Consider the following 19449-nt stretch of genomic DNA (forward strand, 5'->3'; position numbering starts at 1 on the left):
ATATCTGCATATATATCTCTGATAACTGCCGCAGCAGTTTAACATATGATGTACATATATATATATATATATATATACACAGACATATATGCATAGCTATGCACACACATACACATATGTGCACATGCACACACACTGGAAACCGCTGCTATCTAGAGGTTTACTCTGACACAATGCTATGCTATCTGACCTTCCAAGACAAAAAACACCTGTTTTATGTAGAACAGCAGATAACAACATAAGGAAGATAGTAATATATTGTTTGGAATGGAAGGATGGATGAGGAGAAGCCAGAAGAGAACTCACTATTAGCATTTTTAAGTTGTACCTATTGACACAGGCTCTAAAGAATAGCTTTGGAAAAACACTGCTGATTTTAGAATACAGGGGTACCAATTTGGGCCTGGAAGAGAAGCCAGAATTATGTTTGTAATTTGACACTAGATTTTGTTGGGGAAAGATCAGGAAATACTATAGTAAAATACCTGAATTGTGGTATAAGGTGGAAGCTTTTGAAGTCAGATTTAGAGCCCCTAAATCCAGCTGGCAAAGGTCTCTGAAGAGTTTAGAACTATATTCAAACTTCATGAGGTATTAGTTGTCTCCAGAGCTATTATATTGCTCAATTTCTGAGGATTTTAGGAGAGCCTATGACTGTTATTGCAAGAAGATGCATTTTTGCTTTATATTAATGGCACACAGGTTTCGAATTTAAACAACTGGCAGTCTACAGTTAATGGGAAAATTTTAAATCAAAGAGTAAAATTGATGATTACAGAATCATTTCACAAGTCAGGGATACTGCAGCATACATCACTGGATCCAACGAGACACCTAGAACCTCCCAGAGACCTAACTTCCCATAGAAAGGCATACTCTTTAAATTAGCGTATCAGTTTCATTTTGTATGAATTTTGTAAGTCATTCTTTGCCTCAGGACCAGCTCTTTAGCTCCAGACTGGTCTGTAACACCTGTCACAGATGTATATCTGTGCTTCTGGTCATTAACAGTGTAGATGAAACCATTTGCAAACTTATGCTGCCATTAGAATGCTTTTTATAAAGAGGAGCAGTGCATTTTTAGTCAAAAGAAAGATCTGTGTGCTCGTAAGCACAGTTAAAACGACACATCACTGCAGAAAAGGGCAGCTAAGGCAGTGCAGTTGAGACTTTTATGATATTTTAAAAAATAACCAAACAGCATAACAGGAAAGTTATACCAAGAATTCAAGCTGATGATCAATTGTTGAGTATACCATTTCAACCCTCAAAGGGTTTAACAGAAGCTTTCTTTTGGTAAAGGAAGAGAATCATAAAATCTTCATCAAACATTGTATGTTTAAAATATAGATTGTATTCACTCACACATTTGTACATTCACTCATTCACGTTGTCAGCACAAAATTATTAAATCTCTCGAGTCCTGCAAAGCAAACACTCAGACCGACAGAAACAAAAAAGGTTCAAGACTCTTGAAACCTTAAGCTCTCATTGTATATATTTTTTTCATTTAAAACATATTTATTTATTTGAACAGCAAGGTTACACAGAAAGAGACAGAGAGAGACAAAGAGACATAGACTGAGAGATTTTCTATCTATTGGTTCACTCCTCAGGTGGCCACAAAAGCCTGGCCTGGTCAAGGCCAAAACTAGGAGCCAGAGGCTGGGTCCATACGTCCTCTGAGGGCGAAGGGGTCAAGCACTAGGTTCATTTTCTGTTGTTTTCCTTGGAAAATTAGCAAGGAGCTGGATTAGAAGAGGAATGGCCAGGACACCAAGTGCTGCTCATTCAGCATGTCAGCTTAACCGGTTCTTCCCTTCTGATGTCTAAATACATCATAAAAAGGAAATAATACTGGTTTCTCCCTTTTGATTTTAAATGCATCGTAAGAAGGAAAAATAAAACACTTAAACATTTTTAAAACTCATAACTTCCCTCTAAAGAATGCAGGAGCTGTGTCAGACACTGTTTACATTTATTTTTCATTTTTAACTTGAAGTATTGGGCAATAATAATGAGATGTCACATGATCTGATTTGTTTTTATGCAAAGTCTGTAACTCCTTAATAAATCCTGCTAGATTAACCGAGTAAGACATTTAAAACAAAGTGAAAAATCATCTAAAGAAACAAGTGTCTGAGGTAATACTAGACATTTCACTGTATCAGGAAGCGTATTTACTAGAAGAAAGAAGCAAGTGAAACATATGAAAATAGCAAAACTGCTCATTTCTTTACGGTTGTTTTTGTTGAATGAAGTCTGAGTGTGTTCATTTTCTGTTGCACTTTATCCAAAGGATGTTTCCTATCAAAACAATTCTATTCTCTTGTCATCAAAACATTGCCAAATCCTTCAGTGCTTTGTGCCAGGATCATTTGGACTCAGATGAGAACATGGTGATCATACAATATGAGGAAATGCAGAATTTCACTTTATGATCTGCATTTGAAGATGCACTCATTAAAATACATAAAGCCTAACCATGAACATCTTTTGCTTTCCTGTAGGGCAAAGAGGAGAAAAAGTATTCCAAGTCTTTATGTACTCTAGAGACACTGAGAGCAAGATCTTCTTCACAGCAACCAGGCAGAGACAGATGTCAAGATCAACAGTGGTACTGAAGGTGAACTTTTACAATGGTGTTCGCCAATGGAGACTCCTGGAGGCACCTAGGAAGTGTATGGTGCTCTGCTGATTTCCCAGCGATGAGTTAAGGATGAATAATATCTAGCAGGTTAAGGGCAAGGTCAACAGACATCCTAGGATGCAAACAGAAGTCTGCATTGGTAATTGCTGATTTCTGTTATTCTAAGAATAACAGTAAAAATTAGCATTCCTTATATTTTCTAATATGATGTTTGTTAATTTAGGCATTAAGTATAAAAGTTGTTTTCTTTACTTCTTTTTTATATTAAAATATGGAAAATTGCTTTTTTTTGAAGTTATGCATGCTGAGTGATGGAATACATGTTGATTTATTATATAAAGAGAATTACACAATGGTAGTTAAATTTGAGGTCTAGTAAGGCTGGGAACCTGTTTGGTAAGTACGGTTCAAGTAATAGACAAAGAGTTAAATGCCACATAGTCATGGCCAAGGTCTATGAAGCAATGAGTTCATTAACACAAACAAACAAATAAACAAATGGTAACTGCATTATGCTCCTGGAGATGCTTCCAAGAAAAATACACTCACAGATAAGCCAAATCGAAGATGGTTGTTAGATACCACATTGCAAAAAAACCAATAATTTTACAGGTAAGATGATAACAGAAACAGGAGGCTGGCCTAATAATTGAGATTCCAAGCAGTACAATCATGTCCTGTATCAGAGTGCCAAAGTTTGAGTCTGGCTTTGCTTCTGATTCCAGCTTCTTGCTAATGTGGTAACCTGGAAGTCATCAGGTTACTCAGATGGTCCAATCCCAGTAGATGGGCATGAAGTGTTCTCAATGTCTTTTTGTCAACAAACACATGATGGTAAAATAGCTTATAAGGGCGTGATGGCTCAAGTGGCTAATCTTCTGTCTCCAAGCACCGGGATCCCATAGGCCTCCATTCATGTCCCAGTTGCTCCATTCCCTTCCAGCTCTCTGTTTGTGGCCTGGGAAATCAGCAGAGGACTGCTTAAAGCCTTGGGATCCTGTACCCACGTGGGAGTAGCAGAAGATCCTACTTTCTGGCTTTGGATCTGCTCAGCTCCTGTCATTGTGGACATTTGGGGAAATTGAACCAGTGGATAGAATATTTCTCTCTCTGTTTTCTTCTCTCTATAAATCTGCTTTTCCAATGAAGATAGTTTAAAAAAAAGCCTTTAAAAAGGGTTTTTGCTGAGATAAATGCCAATTGATTAGCCATGAACAATAGAACCGTGAGCCTTCATAAATGGAAACTTGTAGAAAAAGGAATGTAAAAAAAAAATAAGCAGGATGTGAGAGTCTAAAAACCAATACCTATTATCCATGTTTGTCTTTATTCTGCTGAGTCTATATACCTAACACATGCAAATGCATGTGCCTAATAAAAAAAATATAGAAATAAATATGGAAACTAAAGAATGGCCGAAACCAGCCAAAAATTAGAGATACAACAAGATGATTAGGAATTCCTGGAAAGGACAACCAGTCATTCCTCTTTTTGAAAGCAAAGGACCTGATTTGTTTCTTCTATAACTCATCTTTTTGGGAGTGCTTGGAAGCAAGTCTTGCTCACGCTGCTCTCACCTCTCTCTGCCCTTTTATTCTGTACTAATCGGATTTTTTGTGCCTCTTCTCAGTAAGTAGGCCTGTGCATTTGATCCTTAGGCCCAGGTTACTGTCACTGATAGCTTCTTTTCGGGAGAGACATTACATATTAAGTCATTTAAGTCTTTCCAGATTAAGACTGAATTAATTTATATCTCAGGGGAAATTTGAATCTGGAGTCCCCGATTCTGAGGTCTCTTTGCTTCCTGCAGAAAAGTTAATTTAGGTCACTTTCTGATACCCTACATGAGGAACAACTGTTCCTGTGAATAGAACCAAACAAAAGCAAGATGCCAATGTGGGGCAAGCCAGTTCTCTTAGAGTCTCTGTAAACATTTGCTTACTGAGCTCTAAAAATGTATATTTAGAATAACATATAGAAAATAAAATTTAGGCTTTACTATTCACTTACCACTAATATATTCAGGCGGAAAATCCAGCATAATTAGAATTTTGCTAAATATTACTTTCAGTTAAGTCTTGGGAAATAAATAGAAAGAATGCCAGTGACATTTCTTTGTCTATAGAAATTGCTGTAGTAGAATACAAATGAAGCAATATATTGCTCATGGCCATAGATTAAAAAGTTGCATACATTATTGGCTATTTGGTCAGTGATAAAGTTGAAAATATAAAACATGTAATACACAATTAATATGAAATATGCTTTCTCTGTAATATATTCCTTTAAAACACTGTATGTATTATGATATATATGCCTTTATCTTTTAAGATTTCAATACAATTACTGTATTGGGAGTGAAATTAAAAATTTTGCTTTACAAAAAATCTGCATGAGGCTTTGACAGTTTTTTAAATTATGCATTCCTAACTAACAGGATACATAGTTTAGATGTTCCACAGCAACTGGAGATACAGGCATCTTTATACTGAACAATGAAAAGGACTTCCATCCCGATACCCAGGAACAGAAGTCAAACTGAACTTAGCTACTGATATGCTTATTTTTATTGCCCCGTCCCCCATTTGGTCATATATCTTGGAAGAGATAGCTTATTTAAGTGAGAAATGTAAAATACTAGCCTTCCTTAGACATGTTTTATGACAGTTGTGATTTTATATCGTTGCCATTCTTTAAAATACTGTACAAACTTTTTAAATGGTGGTCTTAAGATATTTTTTCCTTGAAGGTTTCTCTTTGCAGTGAATTGAAAAGTATTTTAAAAACTATTGCCAACTAGGCTGCTAGTGAACCACAACGTATTAGAGCAACTACTCATACATTCTTCCAATTTGATCATTTTTTGGACATATTTTCCTTCCTTCCTTCCTTCCTTCTTTTCTTCTTCCCTCCCTCCCACCCTCTTTCTCTCTCTCTCTTTCTTTCTTTCCTATTTAAGAATATTAACCTACTACGCATGAGAACCTGAAAAACAAAGATGTCAGATTGCCAATGAGTAGTAAGAATGATAGAAAAAAGATGATTTTCACTCTGATTCAGTTTAGGAAATATGACAGGATCACTATGTTTGTGAAGACTCTCCACAGCCAACTCATGGTTTCCACAAGGGACACCAACGCTCTTGTGGAAAAATGAATTAAAAGACAAGTTTATGTTTCCTGGAGAATGTTTGAGAATGTTTTTAAATCTGAGCGCAGTTTTGAAGATCTTTTGTGTTTCCAAGGAAAAACAAAATCTATGAGACAAGTACTAATTAGTAGTGATAGCAATGTTGAAAATTCAGCATTCTAATAAGCTGTCTGGATGATAAAGTTGTATACAATGAGGATAATTATCAAATAGTTATAAATATCATGTGACTTAGTAAGTTGTGTCTAAGAATTTACCCTACAACAGAAGATGCAAAGAAATCAGCCAAGTATGTTTACTGTAATACTGAATATAATGCGACTCAACTTGAGCTTCCTAAAAGTCTACCAATCGAGAAATCATTCAACATATACTCCTCTAATGAAATATCTATATTATACTACTTCGAAAAAGTTCCAAATAAGTATTTCAATTATGAAAATGCATGCTTCAGATCATTTTCATATGATAAAAATGATAAAACTAAAATCATGCTAAAATCTTAAAAAGTAAATATAAAGCAAATAGATATAAATACACATACAATAGCACAGGCTTGGTGATTGGTTTTATAAATTGGAACAAAAAAGCCAATATACATTTTATACAAGAATACCTGTGCTGATTATCAGATTCTGGATTCTAGAAATATAATAATATAGACTTTAAGTATTCTACCAAAATGAAAAGGGAAATATTTTTAAAAACAGAACTTGACTGAATGGCTTATAATTTCAACTTAAGACAAACGTTGTCAATATCGACATTTAAGGTCACTCCTGCTCTTCACAGTTATTATACACAGATGTTGTGGGTTTTCTCCCACCACCTTTCTAGCTCGGTGCTTATTGCAGTATAGTACTTGGAAGGGAAGAAGGATACAACACATACTTTCTGAATAGAAGACCAAATTCCATGGTCAGTGACTAGTGGGATAGTTAGCGCCGGAAATCAAGCAAAGGTCAAGAGGGTACTAAAGCAAATGTTGACACAATGATGTGAATTTAAAAAAAAATACACACCACAAAGTGGTTTTTACTATTATCTCTTCTAAGGAGTGATATACTCAGAAAGTTAAAAGACTTGAAGTCTTAGATACATACTTATTATGACCTTTAATATTTTTCTTCCTTTTGTTATCTCTGTGCTAAAATTTTCTTATTTGCTCCAATCTCCAGTCCACTGTTAAACTACTGACAATGACCTACATTTACTTCAATCTGTCTCCCCTAGTGGCTGAGCATGTCAAGCAAATATTTCCTGGACAATCCAAGGCAGCTTTCTATAGAGTCAAAACTGAAACACAAGTTATCAGGTTGAATAGAGAGAAGTTTTAGTTACCCAATGAAACCACTGCAAATAAAGATCAGGTTGGTTTTCATCTGGCAAATAAAAGCAGTAGATAGATAAAAAAAAAAAAAGCAGTAAGTATACAGGAATAGGGTTTTTTTTTCCCCCCTCAAAGATCAACTCTGGGAACCTAAGAGGCACAGATGGAAATGCAGGTGTAAACAACAGCTGTATCCAGAAATTCAAGCCTCATCTTCTTGTGTTGACAACCTAGAAGTTATGCCTGCACACACAAACATCTGTCAGGAAGAAGAGCATAAATGTGAGAGAACAAAACACAGCTTCTTTCTGCCACTGTCAGAGACAGAGGAAATATGGGCATTATACTTTACCACCCCAACCACTGAATTTTAAAAATTTAAATCTTTACATTTCTTTAAAATGCCAAACACATGGGTTTAGAGCTTCTGCGTGAGCAAGGCAGAAATGTCAACTAATTTAACACAAAATCTAGGAGGTATCAAGCAAATAGGTAAAACAGGAAGCAGTGCAAGATTCGAGAAGTTGATGCTCAGCTGAAAACTGTCAAAAATAGGAAGTGGCAAACAGAGAACTCTCAGGATGTTGCAATACTACTTTTCTTTGTCATATAAAACACACTACAGTTACATGTAATTCAGTTTGCAGTGTTTTATACAACATTTTGAAGGATTTAAGAAAACCTTAAAGTTCTTCTGGACTGCTTTATAACCTTTTTTAAATGTAACAGGGGAGATAGAACTTATTTGCAAAAAGGAATCATACAAAATTATTTTCTAGTTAGTTTGAAGCACATAAAATGAACTAAAAAATATATCTGTTATCTTTAGCACCAATCAATCACACATAGTGGTCACTGTTCATTCATGAAAAATCCAACTAATTTTCTACTCTAAAGACATTTATTAAATCAAAGAGATAATATTTAAAGTAATCCACATTTCATTAAAAATGGAATAAAATTCATAATTTCAGACACTAAACTGATAGAGGATTAAAATATTGTTTGTCTATCATAGAGCAATAATCATAAATCAATGGTCTGTAGCACTCTGTAAATGTGTTACCATGAAGCCAAATGGAATTTTAATTTTTTTCCCCCTCAACAATAGGATAAACATAGGGAAAAAAGGTAGACAGCATAATATACTATTGCAATAAAACTAATGTAATCCTTTTGCTATCAGGACTTACTCCTTAGACATATTTTTACTTGCTAAGAACAAAAATACCTAGACTTTTCTGTAACTTAGCATTTGCCTTCTACAAACTCCAAGAATTAAAACGGAAAATATGAACTGCCACAATGTAAAGATAATAAAATCAACAAATTACATGAATATGTGGAAAGGCTGTACCTTAGACATCGTTTGAAAGCTCCACACCTCATTCAAGTTCATCCTTTACCAACTTCGTTTCTACAAACACAGCTCAGCTAAATGACCGCCATGTAACATAGATTTGCAAGACCACGTTTTTCAACAAAGACTTTCACGTCCTTTTTTTTTTTAACTAGCAGCCTAGTAGAGGTGATGTAGGCTTTTTTTTAACGTTATTCTGCCAGGCTGCCAAGCTGCTGCTGCTGGCCAATTTCGGTTACAACGATAGAACAGGGTACTATTTCCTGCTGCCAAAATCTGAATTAGTTTGGTACAAGTACTGTACAGTACAGTTGTACAAGTTAGTATGCATTTGGGGATCAAATATAAAAATACCATTGTGCAGTTTTGGAGGGCAGATTCCTTGATGAGTTTTTGGAATTGGAACCAATGGAACCACTGGGCTTTGTTTCTCAGAAATCAGCAAAAGGAGACTCTGTTGCCCTGCACACTTCTGCTCATCGCAGTTATCTGTTGCCTTGGCTTATGGCCACGTTCTTCAAACCATATCAGTCTATCTTTGCTCTGTCTTCACGTATCTTCTGACTTTGATCCTTTCACCTCCCATGGGTAAGAACTATTTGTATTACATGGAGTTCACAGAAAAAAATTCTGTAATACCTTGTATTACCCTTAACTTAATCTTAACTGCAGAGTTCCTTTCCAGGGAAGAGAACATATTAAGTATACTAAACATCTTGGCGTGAGAATATAGACAACTTGGGGATGTGGGTGGCAGTCATTATTCAGTCTACCACAAAGCCTAAAATGAAACTCATTAATTTTTTCCCTATTTAATACAATATAGTAACATTAACTGGCCTATGTCTATTAAGAGCTTTAAAAAACGTTGTAATAGGGTAGGCAAAAATCCCATAATCAACCATTTGCCATCTTTGCTTCAACACAAATATCTATGAAAATGTTACATGAGTAATGAAACTATTTCAGTCTTGTTGCTCACATAAGGCAACATTCGTAGGATTAAAAGCGCAAAGTAATTTAGACTTTGCTGCGATGTTATGTGAGTGAATCTAAATTATAAAGTTCTGCTTGTGAAATAAATGCCTTTCTCAAGTTGGATGTTATTACTATCCTCTATCAAATAAAAATCTCTAGGCTGTTGTTTAATCACATTAGAGAAATGACTACTATAATGAACCTCTGGTAATTATGCAGTCCTGGTTGACATGAAAATGAGGATTGAACATATTAGCATTTAAACTGGTGATTCTAAATGGCCAGCATTGTATGAATGTGGGACCTTGCTAAAAGCATGGGGAATTGGTTATGGGTTCTATCATGTCAACAGCGTACTGTGCTGCCAAAAAATCAAGCCACCGGTGAACACAAGTGTTCTCATTCTTCAGAGGGCACTGATGTAGGCCAGGGGTTCCAAACTTATCATCATACAATCATTACTAAATCAAGCAATACTACACAATCAATACTAAATGAGATACATATATTTTTATTAATAATTCTGTCAATTTAAATGTACTATTGGCAGTATCAACTCAATTTCTTTTAAAGTCAATCAGTAAAACTGGTAAAGGTTGCTAAGTGTTGGATTTGAAATCAGGAATAAGGGTGATAGCTGCAATATTACAGAGACTATGCATTTTAGTGTTTTATTTGGTTGTGCATTATTAATATATTTAATTGCAAATGAGACGATCAATCTGGTTACTTTGCAATTTCCAGATCTACTTAAAACTACCAGAAAATAGAAGGAAATAAAGATGTGCCACAAAAATGAAGAACCTTTATGATATCATTGTGGGAAGGTATTTGTTCATATTTTTATATAACAGATTTGCATATTTAAACAGTGCTTTCAATTTTAAAAGCAGCTGAAATGTCTGTGAAATAAAGAAAATCTTCAAAATTTATAATTGCTAAATAAATTTTGAACTTGAAAATTTTATGCTTTTATTTCTCAATGAGCTTGATTTTTCTGCTACATCAAATTTGGTGTTTTTAATCTCCATTCTGGCCAAATAGTATTGAAATTACCAATTAATTTTCAATTTCATGTTTCTTGGATCTGAAAGAATACAGTTCTCTGTAATCACACAACCAAATGCAACGGCAAATTCATCTGCTCAGTGACACAAGCCAAAAATCTATCATTCATCCTCAATTCTACTCTCTTTCATTTATTATAACTGATCTACACACAAGTCCTTTAGATTTGCCACTAAAATGTCTATTTTTCTTGTTTATTTTTTCCTTAGTTAATTAATTTATCTTATGACACATTTCCAAAGGCTTTGAGATTTCCCCTCTATACTGAGAGCATATTCCAGGCCTTCTCTTTGGGTAAGCAAAAACCTTAAGATCTGAGCCATCATGGTTGCCTCCAACATTTTTATTGATAAGAGTTGCAGCCAGGAACTGGAGGCAGGCCCTGAGCTAAACTACTATATGATGGGATGTCAAAATTGTCATCATTAGGCTAAATGTCCACCCCTGAATGAACAATTCTCAGTTTCATTAAAATATCACTTATGGGACAGGCACAATGCTTTAACTGGCTAATTCCCCAGCTGCAAGTGGCAGGATCTCATATGGGCACCAGATCATGTCCCCAGTTGCTCCACTTCCCATCCAGCTCACCATTATGTACTGGGAAATCAGTAGAGGATGGTTCAAAGAGGATGGCACCCAAGTGGGAGACCTGGAAGAAGCTCTTGACTTTGGATTGACTTAGATCTGGCCATTGTGGATATTTGGAGAATGAACCAGAGAATGGAAGATCTGTCTTCCTGTCTCTGCTATTCTCTGTAAACCTTCCTTTCCAATAAAAACAGATAAATCCTTAAACATATTTTAAAACATATAACATCCTCAGCTTTGTTTCATTTACTATTTGTTTTCCCTTAGGCCATAGTCCATTACTGTGTTACTAATATACTTTTCTGACATTTTTCCTTTCTGCATTCAAGAAAAATGAAATACCCACATCAGGCTAATTTTGAAGAAGTACACAGATCCAACAGGAAGGAAGAATGATGTACATTTGTTTTCTTGGAGGGAAAAAAAACACATGAGATCCAGAAAAAGCATGTAGGTATTTAGAGGGAAAAACTACAGTTATTTATCAGTGATGACAAGTTTCCAAAGGGATGGCAGCTTTTTCAAAGTTAATCCCATTTTTGGGACTAGGAATAATCACATCTACAGTTTCTTAAAGTATGGGCTAATCTGTCACGATTAGTTTCCATCATCTTAAAAAGTGATCAAAAAATCTTTAAATTTATTCCTGGTGTTTTCTTACTTCCTTGAATATGTGTCTGGCTTACCTGAACTTCTTAAGGACAATGAACCCAACTATTAAGTCATCTTTCATTATTGCAAATTCTGTAGAGTAGGCTTAATCCTGGAATCTCAAACCAGAGAAATGAGACTCATTTAAATTAACCTATGATGGTTATGGTAAAATGAAGTCAAATCAGATTCCACACACATGAATTCATAAAATTTTCCTGTCTCTCTCTCTTTTTTAAAAAAGATTTATTTATTTCACTTGAAATCAGTGTTAATTAGATAGACAGAGAGAAACTGAGAGTGAGAGAGAGCAAGTATTTGCATCCACTGGTTCACATCTAAATGGTCACAACAGCCAGAGATAGGCTGGTGAGAAGCTGGAGCAGCAGTTCCTTCTGGGTCTCCCACATGAGAGCAGGGGCCCAAAGCATTGGATCCTTCCCTGATGCTTTCCCGGCCAATAGCAGGGAACTGGATGGAAACTGGAACTGATGGGACCTAATGTGGTACTAACTTTGGACACCAGCACCTCAAGTGAAGGGTTAGCTTGCTACACCACTGTGCCAGCTACAATCCCTGTTGTAATTTTAACTTCTTGACAGATTATTTGTTCATTTTTTCATCATGCTTGTTATTTTTGGAAGTCCGTCATTTAAACAGACATTTTCATCCATTTGTGTACTTAAAGAAAGGAACACGAATGAAATATTTGACAAAAGCAGCATGAGACAAAATTAAGATGATAAAAATACGGTTTGAAAAAATTCTGCTCTGCATCAAGTAATTGGGGAGCAGACAGCAAAGGACAAGACTACTGATAAAGGAAATAAAATAAATTACTACCAGCCTTTACAGGTTTTATCAGCTACATTTGGATAAAATGTTTTGTGCATACAAGACTTTTTTATAGTGACAGTTATTTTGCTCTTAATATTGGAAAATATGGATAGATTCATGCTAATACAAATTTAATTTTGTTTAGGAGCAGGGGAAGGACCTATTTCATCACTGTTTAACATAAGCAACATTCTGGAAAATTAATAGTCAGACCGTTGTCAGGATAGTCCTGTTTGCTCCAGTTCCCATCCAGCACATTGACAAGGTAGCTAGGAAAGCAGCAAAAGACACCCCAAGTACTTGGGGCCCAGGCACCCATTTGCAAGATATGATGGAATTCTAGGCTCCTGGCTTTTGGTGTGGCCTTCCCTAGACACTGGCCATTTTGAGAGTTAACCAGCAGGTGGAAGATCTCGCTCTCTGTAACTCTAGTTTTCAAATAAATAAATTTATTAAAACAGCATTGAGGGGCCAGGACAGCAGCACAGTAAGCTAGGTCTCTACTTCAGCACTGGTTCCAGCACTCCACTTGTGATTGCACTCCCTGCTAATGTCCTGGGGAAGGAAGCAGAAGATGGGCTACGGCTTTGGGCTCCTGCACCTACACAGGAGACCCAGACAAGGCTCCTGGCTCCAGGTTTTAGACTTTTGCAGTTTCTGCCATTGTGACAATTTGGGGAGTGAAGCAGAGGATGAAAGATCTCTCTCCTTCTATCTCTGTAATTTTGCCTTTCCAAGAAAAATAAAATCTAAAACGCCATTGATTATTATTAGGTGGCAGAGTCCAAATGCTTATATGTAATAATTTTTGTGGGAAACTTGAGAGTTCTTAACTTTATACTGGAATCTAACCACCGTTTTTCCTATTACTTCTAGTTGGAAAGAGAAGTCTGACAACAGTTCAGACATTTTTGGTGTAACATATCTAGAAACAGTTTCTATTATGAAGATTTTCTTTTAAACACAGATTCTGGAATCAGATGTGGCGACAAGGAACTCAAGCTGATGGACACTAGAGTTCTGAGTTGACTTATTTGTTGTTCTGTTGACTTTCTCCGGTTCAGCCAGTGTAGCTCTACTTCAAAATAAATCATGGGCTACATGGCAGTGGAGGGCTGACCTTGTCATCTCTCTGTTTCTAAATCAAGGAGGAAAATATTTCTCACAAGATATTAGAGACTATGTATCCCTACAGTTTGTGGGATCAAAACACAGCCCTAAACCAATCATAGTAGAAGTGAACAGGATTTGTTATTCCTATGAGCGTCTCCAAATGTGCTCACCAGACTAGCTTTGTAAGCAGTTCACTTGCGAGAAATGTTCATTCCCGGGCCTCTGCCTAGAGTTGTGATTTACCAACTGTTTAGCTGAGAGTCAGCAACACACGACCACAAGCATCCCAACTAAAGCCCAGCTGTGAGAATGGCTGATTCAGGACAATCACATTCATTCTGTGGTCATGTGTAAACCTTCCCTAAGTAGCTGAGGACACTTAGTCCTCAAAGTACATGTTCCCTCTGCATGATTGCTCTGCCATCTTCTACACGGGTGACTTCTTACTTTTGGTTACTATTCAAATATCACCATATCAGTGGCCTTTCTAGGATAGCTATACACAAACTGGTAAGGCCCTGCGACATTTCCACACCACAGCTAACCCCTATGACCTCCTTACCAGTGTAGTCACCATCCAAGACATCCAACACTTGTCATCATCTGAAATACTTGTTTCTGACTGGAGTATTCCTACTAATCAAATTTAAGTACCATGAGAGCAAGGATTAATTCTATTTGATCACAGTTGTTTCCTCAAAGGCTAAATCACTGCCTGGCATATAATGGGCTTGAAATAAATATTTTAATTGAATAATTAGAAAACTGACACCCAAATGTAATTGGAAGACATTAAAGAATAGCTCATGGGCAGAAAAATAATAGGTTAGGGTTAGGGTTAGAATTAGTTGCCTCTGCCAAAACTAGCCACATGCAAATGGAGTGCTGGAACAAAATCCACTCATTTCATGCCTTCACATCCTCATGCATTTACTTCTATTGTAGCTAGCATGAATGCGACTGAACTTGCAAGTTGATTCTCAGCAATGGCATTGTTTGGCTAGCAAATGCTACTGATTTTTGTGTATGGATTTTATTCCCTGCAACCTCGTCAAACTCTCCCATGAGTTCCAGTAATTTTTCATAGGAATTCTTTGGTGTTCTATGTGTAGAATCTTACACTCTGCAAACAGGGCAAAGTTGACTCCCTCATTTCCTATGTCTATCCCTTGGTTTCTTTTTCTTTGTAACGGCTCAGGCTAAAATGTTAAGAACCATGCTGAACAGCAATTATGAAACTAGGCTTCCTTGTCTAGTTCTGAATCTTAGTAGAAATGCTTTCAACTGTTCCCCATTGAATATGAGTCTGGCTGTGGGTCTGTCATATACTGCCTTAACGATGTTGCATTATATTCTTTCTACACTCAATTTGCTTAAGGTATTTATTATGGATATTCTAATCCATACTCATAATATCTTTACCTTATTTATAAAGTTTTATTATTTTCAATTCTGAGGAATTCAATAATTGAATATACGGAGGCCAAATAACTCCATTTTCCTAATAACTTTCTTCCATTGTTATGCATACTATATGAAAAATTCAGTGCTATTTTTTATACTTACTCTTGTATGCTAGAATTCTGTTTCTAAAATTGTGTCAGACATAAGATAGTGACCTTATATGCACAAACAATAATCTACCCATTTGTTAAAGATGTGATTTGTTTTTATTTTATATGCAGCTTTACAAAGAGAACGAGAAAAAGAGAGTCTTTCATCTGTTGGTTAACTCCCCCAAATGATTACAATGAATGGAGCTAAGGCGATCTGAAACCAGGAACTTCTGGGTGCCTTGCAGATGCAGTGTCCCAGGGACTGGGGCCATCCTCCACTGCTTTCCCAGGCCATAAACAGGGAGGAGGATGAGAAGTGGAGCAGCCAGGACACCAGCCGATGCACATCTGAGAGACCATTGCCACAGGTGGTTTAGCCTATTATAACTTGGCACTAGCCTCTAATCTATGCAATTTTAACGTTCACAAATATTTAACTTATACCTTAGTTTGAATTGAACAAAATGAGTAAGCATTCATTTTTGAAGGTTCTCAGCCCATTATCTTTTCAGTGACTGAGATATCTGCCTGGAAATGTTGTGTGGAAAAAGTTCAGTTAGCATAAAAAGGAGGTATATTAAGAGGAATCACTAGTGGAGGATATCCCAGACATAGAGTACTGATGACAAAAGTGGCACCAACTTTAAGAATCATTCAAAAACATCAGGAAGGGAGCCACTCTGAAGATACTATATCCTTGTAAAATGTACAGTTTTAATCTTATGTTCCAGAACCATAAAAAGTGCTTATTTCTTTTTTGCTTTGAATATAAAATTTAAAGACACTTAAAGAAATAAAGCTTATCATTAGAAAAGTATGAAGTATTCATGTGTCATCATCAGAATTACTACTCATGCATGTTGAGGTTTATTATCAAGTAAATCAAGTTTATTTAAATAATGAAATATCCTAACAGTTACTATGAAACAGCTGCTAAGTGATCAATGGGTAGGTAGTGTAAACCACAAGGATATACTGGACAAAGCTTGGGCAGAGGTGAGTGGGAAGGCACCAAGATTTCACCACATTATTCACAGTAGCACATCATTATAAGATAATTATTGTTTACTTTTTGTACTTTCCACTTAATATTTTTAAACAGTTATTGACCAGGGTAAATGAATCTTTATTAAGCAAAGCCACAGCTGGGGGCGATTACTGTATAAATATTTCAGTCCTCCCAATGAATTTTCTATTTCATGTTTCTTGAACCCAAAAGGCCTCCCAATGAGTAGGTTTGCTATTTTCCCTATTTTGTGCTCAAAAATGAACAAGTAGTAAAAATACAAAAGCAAAAAATAGGATTTGAATTCAGATCATTAAAAAGGTGTGCTCTCCTACATACTACATCACAAGGATCCACTGAGAGGCACAACACCGAGGCTAGGAGGCTACGAGGCTACCAGGGGCTGCGGGATCAAAGAAGATCCACTCTAAACTGACCCCTACTCACTGTTTCTAAGTTTCTTGTAACTAATGCTCAGCAACATGGTAAGACCCATTTCTGGATCAAAATGCTCCTGTAGTTTACACAGTACAGATCTGACACCAGGATTTAATGGGGATTGAGAGAAGGACAAAAAGACACACAGCCCCGGTAAGGACAAATAACTAAATAAGAAAGTTTTAAATGTTAAAGACTTGTTTATAGGTAACTCTTCTCAGTTACAGAATTACAACATTATATCTAAAGAGACTTCTTAGAGGCTGATGTAAAGATTCTCACAGTTCTGTTTCTATTTTAAATACAGAAAATCATAGGTGATATACATCTAAATGTATTCCATAATTATCTTCTAAAATTCCAGTTCTAAATCCTTAACCACGCATTACATTTTAAAGTAAAATGAATGCTTACACGTTTTTATGCATCTGTAGATATTTTCTCATTTCCTTCATTAGGGGTTGCTGTGTTTTGAAACTATCACAAGGATTCTTAATATGTGAACAGATCAAGCATATTTCTTTACTACTGTGACTATGATAACTCTCATGAATCAAGGGAAAGGTTTTACTGCCTTTACAAATCAAGAGTAAAACACAAATGTTAATTGAGTAGATTGATGATTAGATGAAGGAAAAATACGAAAGATGCCAACTCAGAATATGGCCAGTCATTTTGACTTGAATCATACTTCTCATACCACCTAATACTCCCAACAGCAAACCACCCAGAGCACCAACCCCACAAGGAGTCCCAAGTCGGCACTCAGACAACTTTTGCATTTTCCCTTGCAAGAATAAAGCTTGTAGCTTCTCTCCCTTATTGGCATAAATAACTGTTGAAAGAGAATTATTATCACAGAGAACAAGGGCAACTTCCACTCATTAAGAATTTTAAGTATTCACTCAAAGATGAAAATGTTTTCTCAAAGAAATGAAGTAACTAAGCCATCACACACATGTCAGTAAGAATCACCTCGTATTAGCCATTACAGATAACATCTTTTGGCATTAGCACTTTCTTAAAGTATTTTTGGCATAACACTGAATCCAATTCCTACACATAGATTCTTAGAGAGGCATGGACTAGTTGGGTTATTATGTTTGCGTAGCAGAAATAGGAAGAGAAGGTTTTAAATGTAGCAACTCGCTATTTTTGAGCTGCTCTTACTGACAGATATTCTGATTCCAGTGATTTTTCAGTAGCATGAAATAGCAGGCACTACATAGCAGAAATAAACCCATATATCATTTTCCTAATCCTTCTTATCTTTATAACAATATTCTTTTCTTTTTGTCAATCTAAGAGTTTTTTTTTTCAAGTAGAATTACAACCTTAGTCAAGTACCAGAGGCTGGGATGTGGCATCTCATAATGTGCTGAAGATACTCAAGTGAGTCTGAGAACTCGGCTTGGTTTAACTGGACCCTATTAGAAATGCTTCGTAACAGAAATGTTGCACTTAAATTAGCCATGACAAAGGCAACAAACTCTTTACTTTCCAAAAGGGACAAAAAGTAAAATAAATAAATAAATAAATAAATAAGCAAGCACTTACCTTTTGTAGCAATTCGTACACACTGGGTTTTAGTTTCCTGATGGGGGAGAAATAAAATAAATGGTAAATGTATTGGTGATACTTCCTGTTTTATAAGTTCTAACTGCTATGAAATTCAACCTGGTCTGGGGTCATCAAAACAGAAATATAAATACTCGAAGGACATTGAAAAGTGCACTTTTAACTTTAATAGGTATAATCAGAGAATTGTTTTAAAATCTTAAGTAAATCTTACAAAGCTAATAATCTAAACACGTTAATATTTATTTCATCTTGAAATGGAATTGAAAATTTGGGATGGGAGATATAACATGCTATGTGCATTTAATTTTACTTCTTAAACTATCAGGATGAAAAATGTCTGTGTGAAATGCTAATATAGATCAGATCTATTTTTTTTCAACCATTAGGTGTAGACTCAGACAAAAGTCAAACATTACATACTCTCACTTCAAGCATAACCAAGAGCTAAATGACATTCCTTAGGAAGATCATCAGAATACTGCACCACGGTGGCAAAATGCGATCTGGTATTTCTTTTCCTTAATTTCCTTGGCAGGAGTGAAAATAGCTTTCAGCCATTGACAGTTGTCCTCCTGTTCTACACAGGGGGAATAGAGGAAGCAGAAGCAGAGGCAGGGAAGCACAAGCATTATTAGTGTTATTTTTCTTTAATTTTGTGGAAAAGCAGGCAACAAATGTCCCTGTCAGCTACTGTTGAATGCATGCCTTGCTCCTGCAGAAATTCCTCTATTTCCTGTGTATCCAGGAATACCCAACAGTTTGAAACGAGTCAAGGCCAAGGACCAGAAATAAATGCAATTAATCTTCAGAATTCATTTAAAACCCCATGTTGAGTAGTTCTACGTGTCAATAAACCAGAGACGTCTTAAATTTTCTAGAAAGCATTTATTCTTAGGATAATACATAAAGGGGGGAGGCGTTTTTTTAAAAACTCATGAAGATCTATGCCTGTATAACTTAACTGTGACACGAGGTCTTCATAGAAAGCTGTGAGAGCATTTCACGTTCTAATAAAGGGCCAAAAAGATTTTAATTCCCTAAAAGTAATTTCTGTTAACTGTCTCAACAGACACTATCAGGCTCTGTTGTTGCTGGTCACATTGGGTTTGTTAAGTCTTGCCTGAGAAAACCGTGAAGCAC

General features: G+C 36.0%; 1 protein-coding gene across 8 annotated transcripts in view; it reads right to left on the reverse strand.

Annotated features, from left to right (window-relative positions):
• Window positions 1-19449, reverse strand: part of PTPRK (protein tyrosine phosphatase receptor type K) — a 521455-nt gene that overhangs the window by 74769 nt on the left and 427237 nt on the right. For all 8 annotated transcript variants that reach the window (XM_040965636.1, XM_040965637.1, XM_040965635.1 and 5 more), the window contains one exon: window positions 18286-18322. In XM_040965636.1, the coding sequence (XP_040821570.1) occupies window positions 18286-18322 (37 nt within the window). The remainder of the gene's footprint in view (window positions 1-18285; window positions 18323-19449) is intronic.

This window comes from Ochotona curzoniae, unplaced genomic scaffold (genome assembly GCF_017591425.1).
Source record: "Ochotona curzoniae isolate NIBS_2020 unplaced genomic scaffold, NIBS_Ocur_1.0 scaffold_3890, whole genome shotgun sequence".
Taxonomy (NCBI): domain Eukaryota; kingdom Metazoa; phylum Chordata; class Mammalia; order Lagomorpha; family Ochotonidae; genus Ochotona; species Ochotona curzoniae.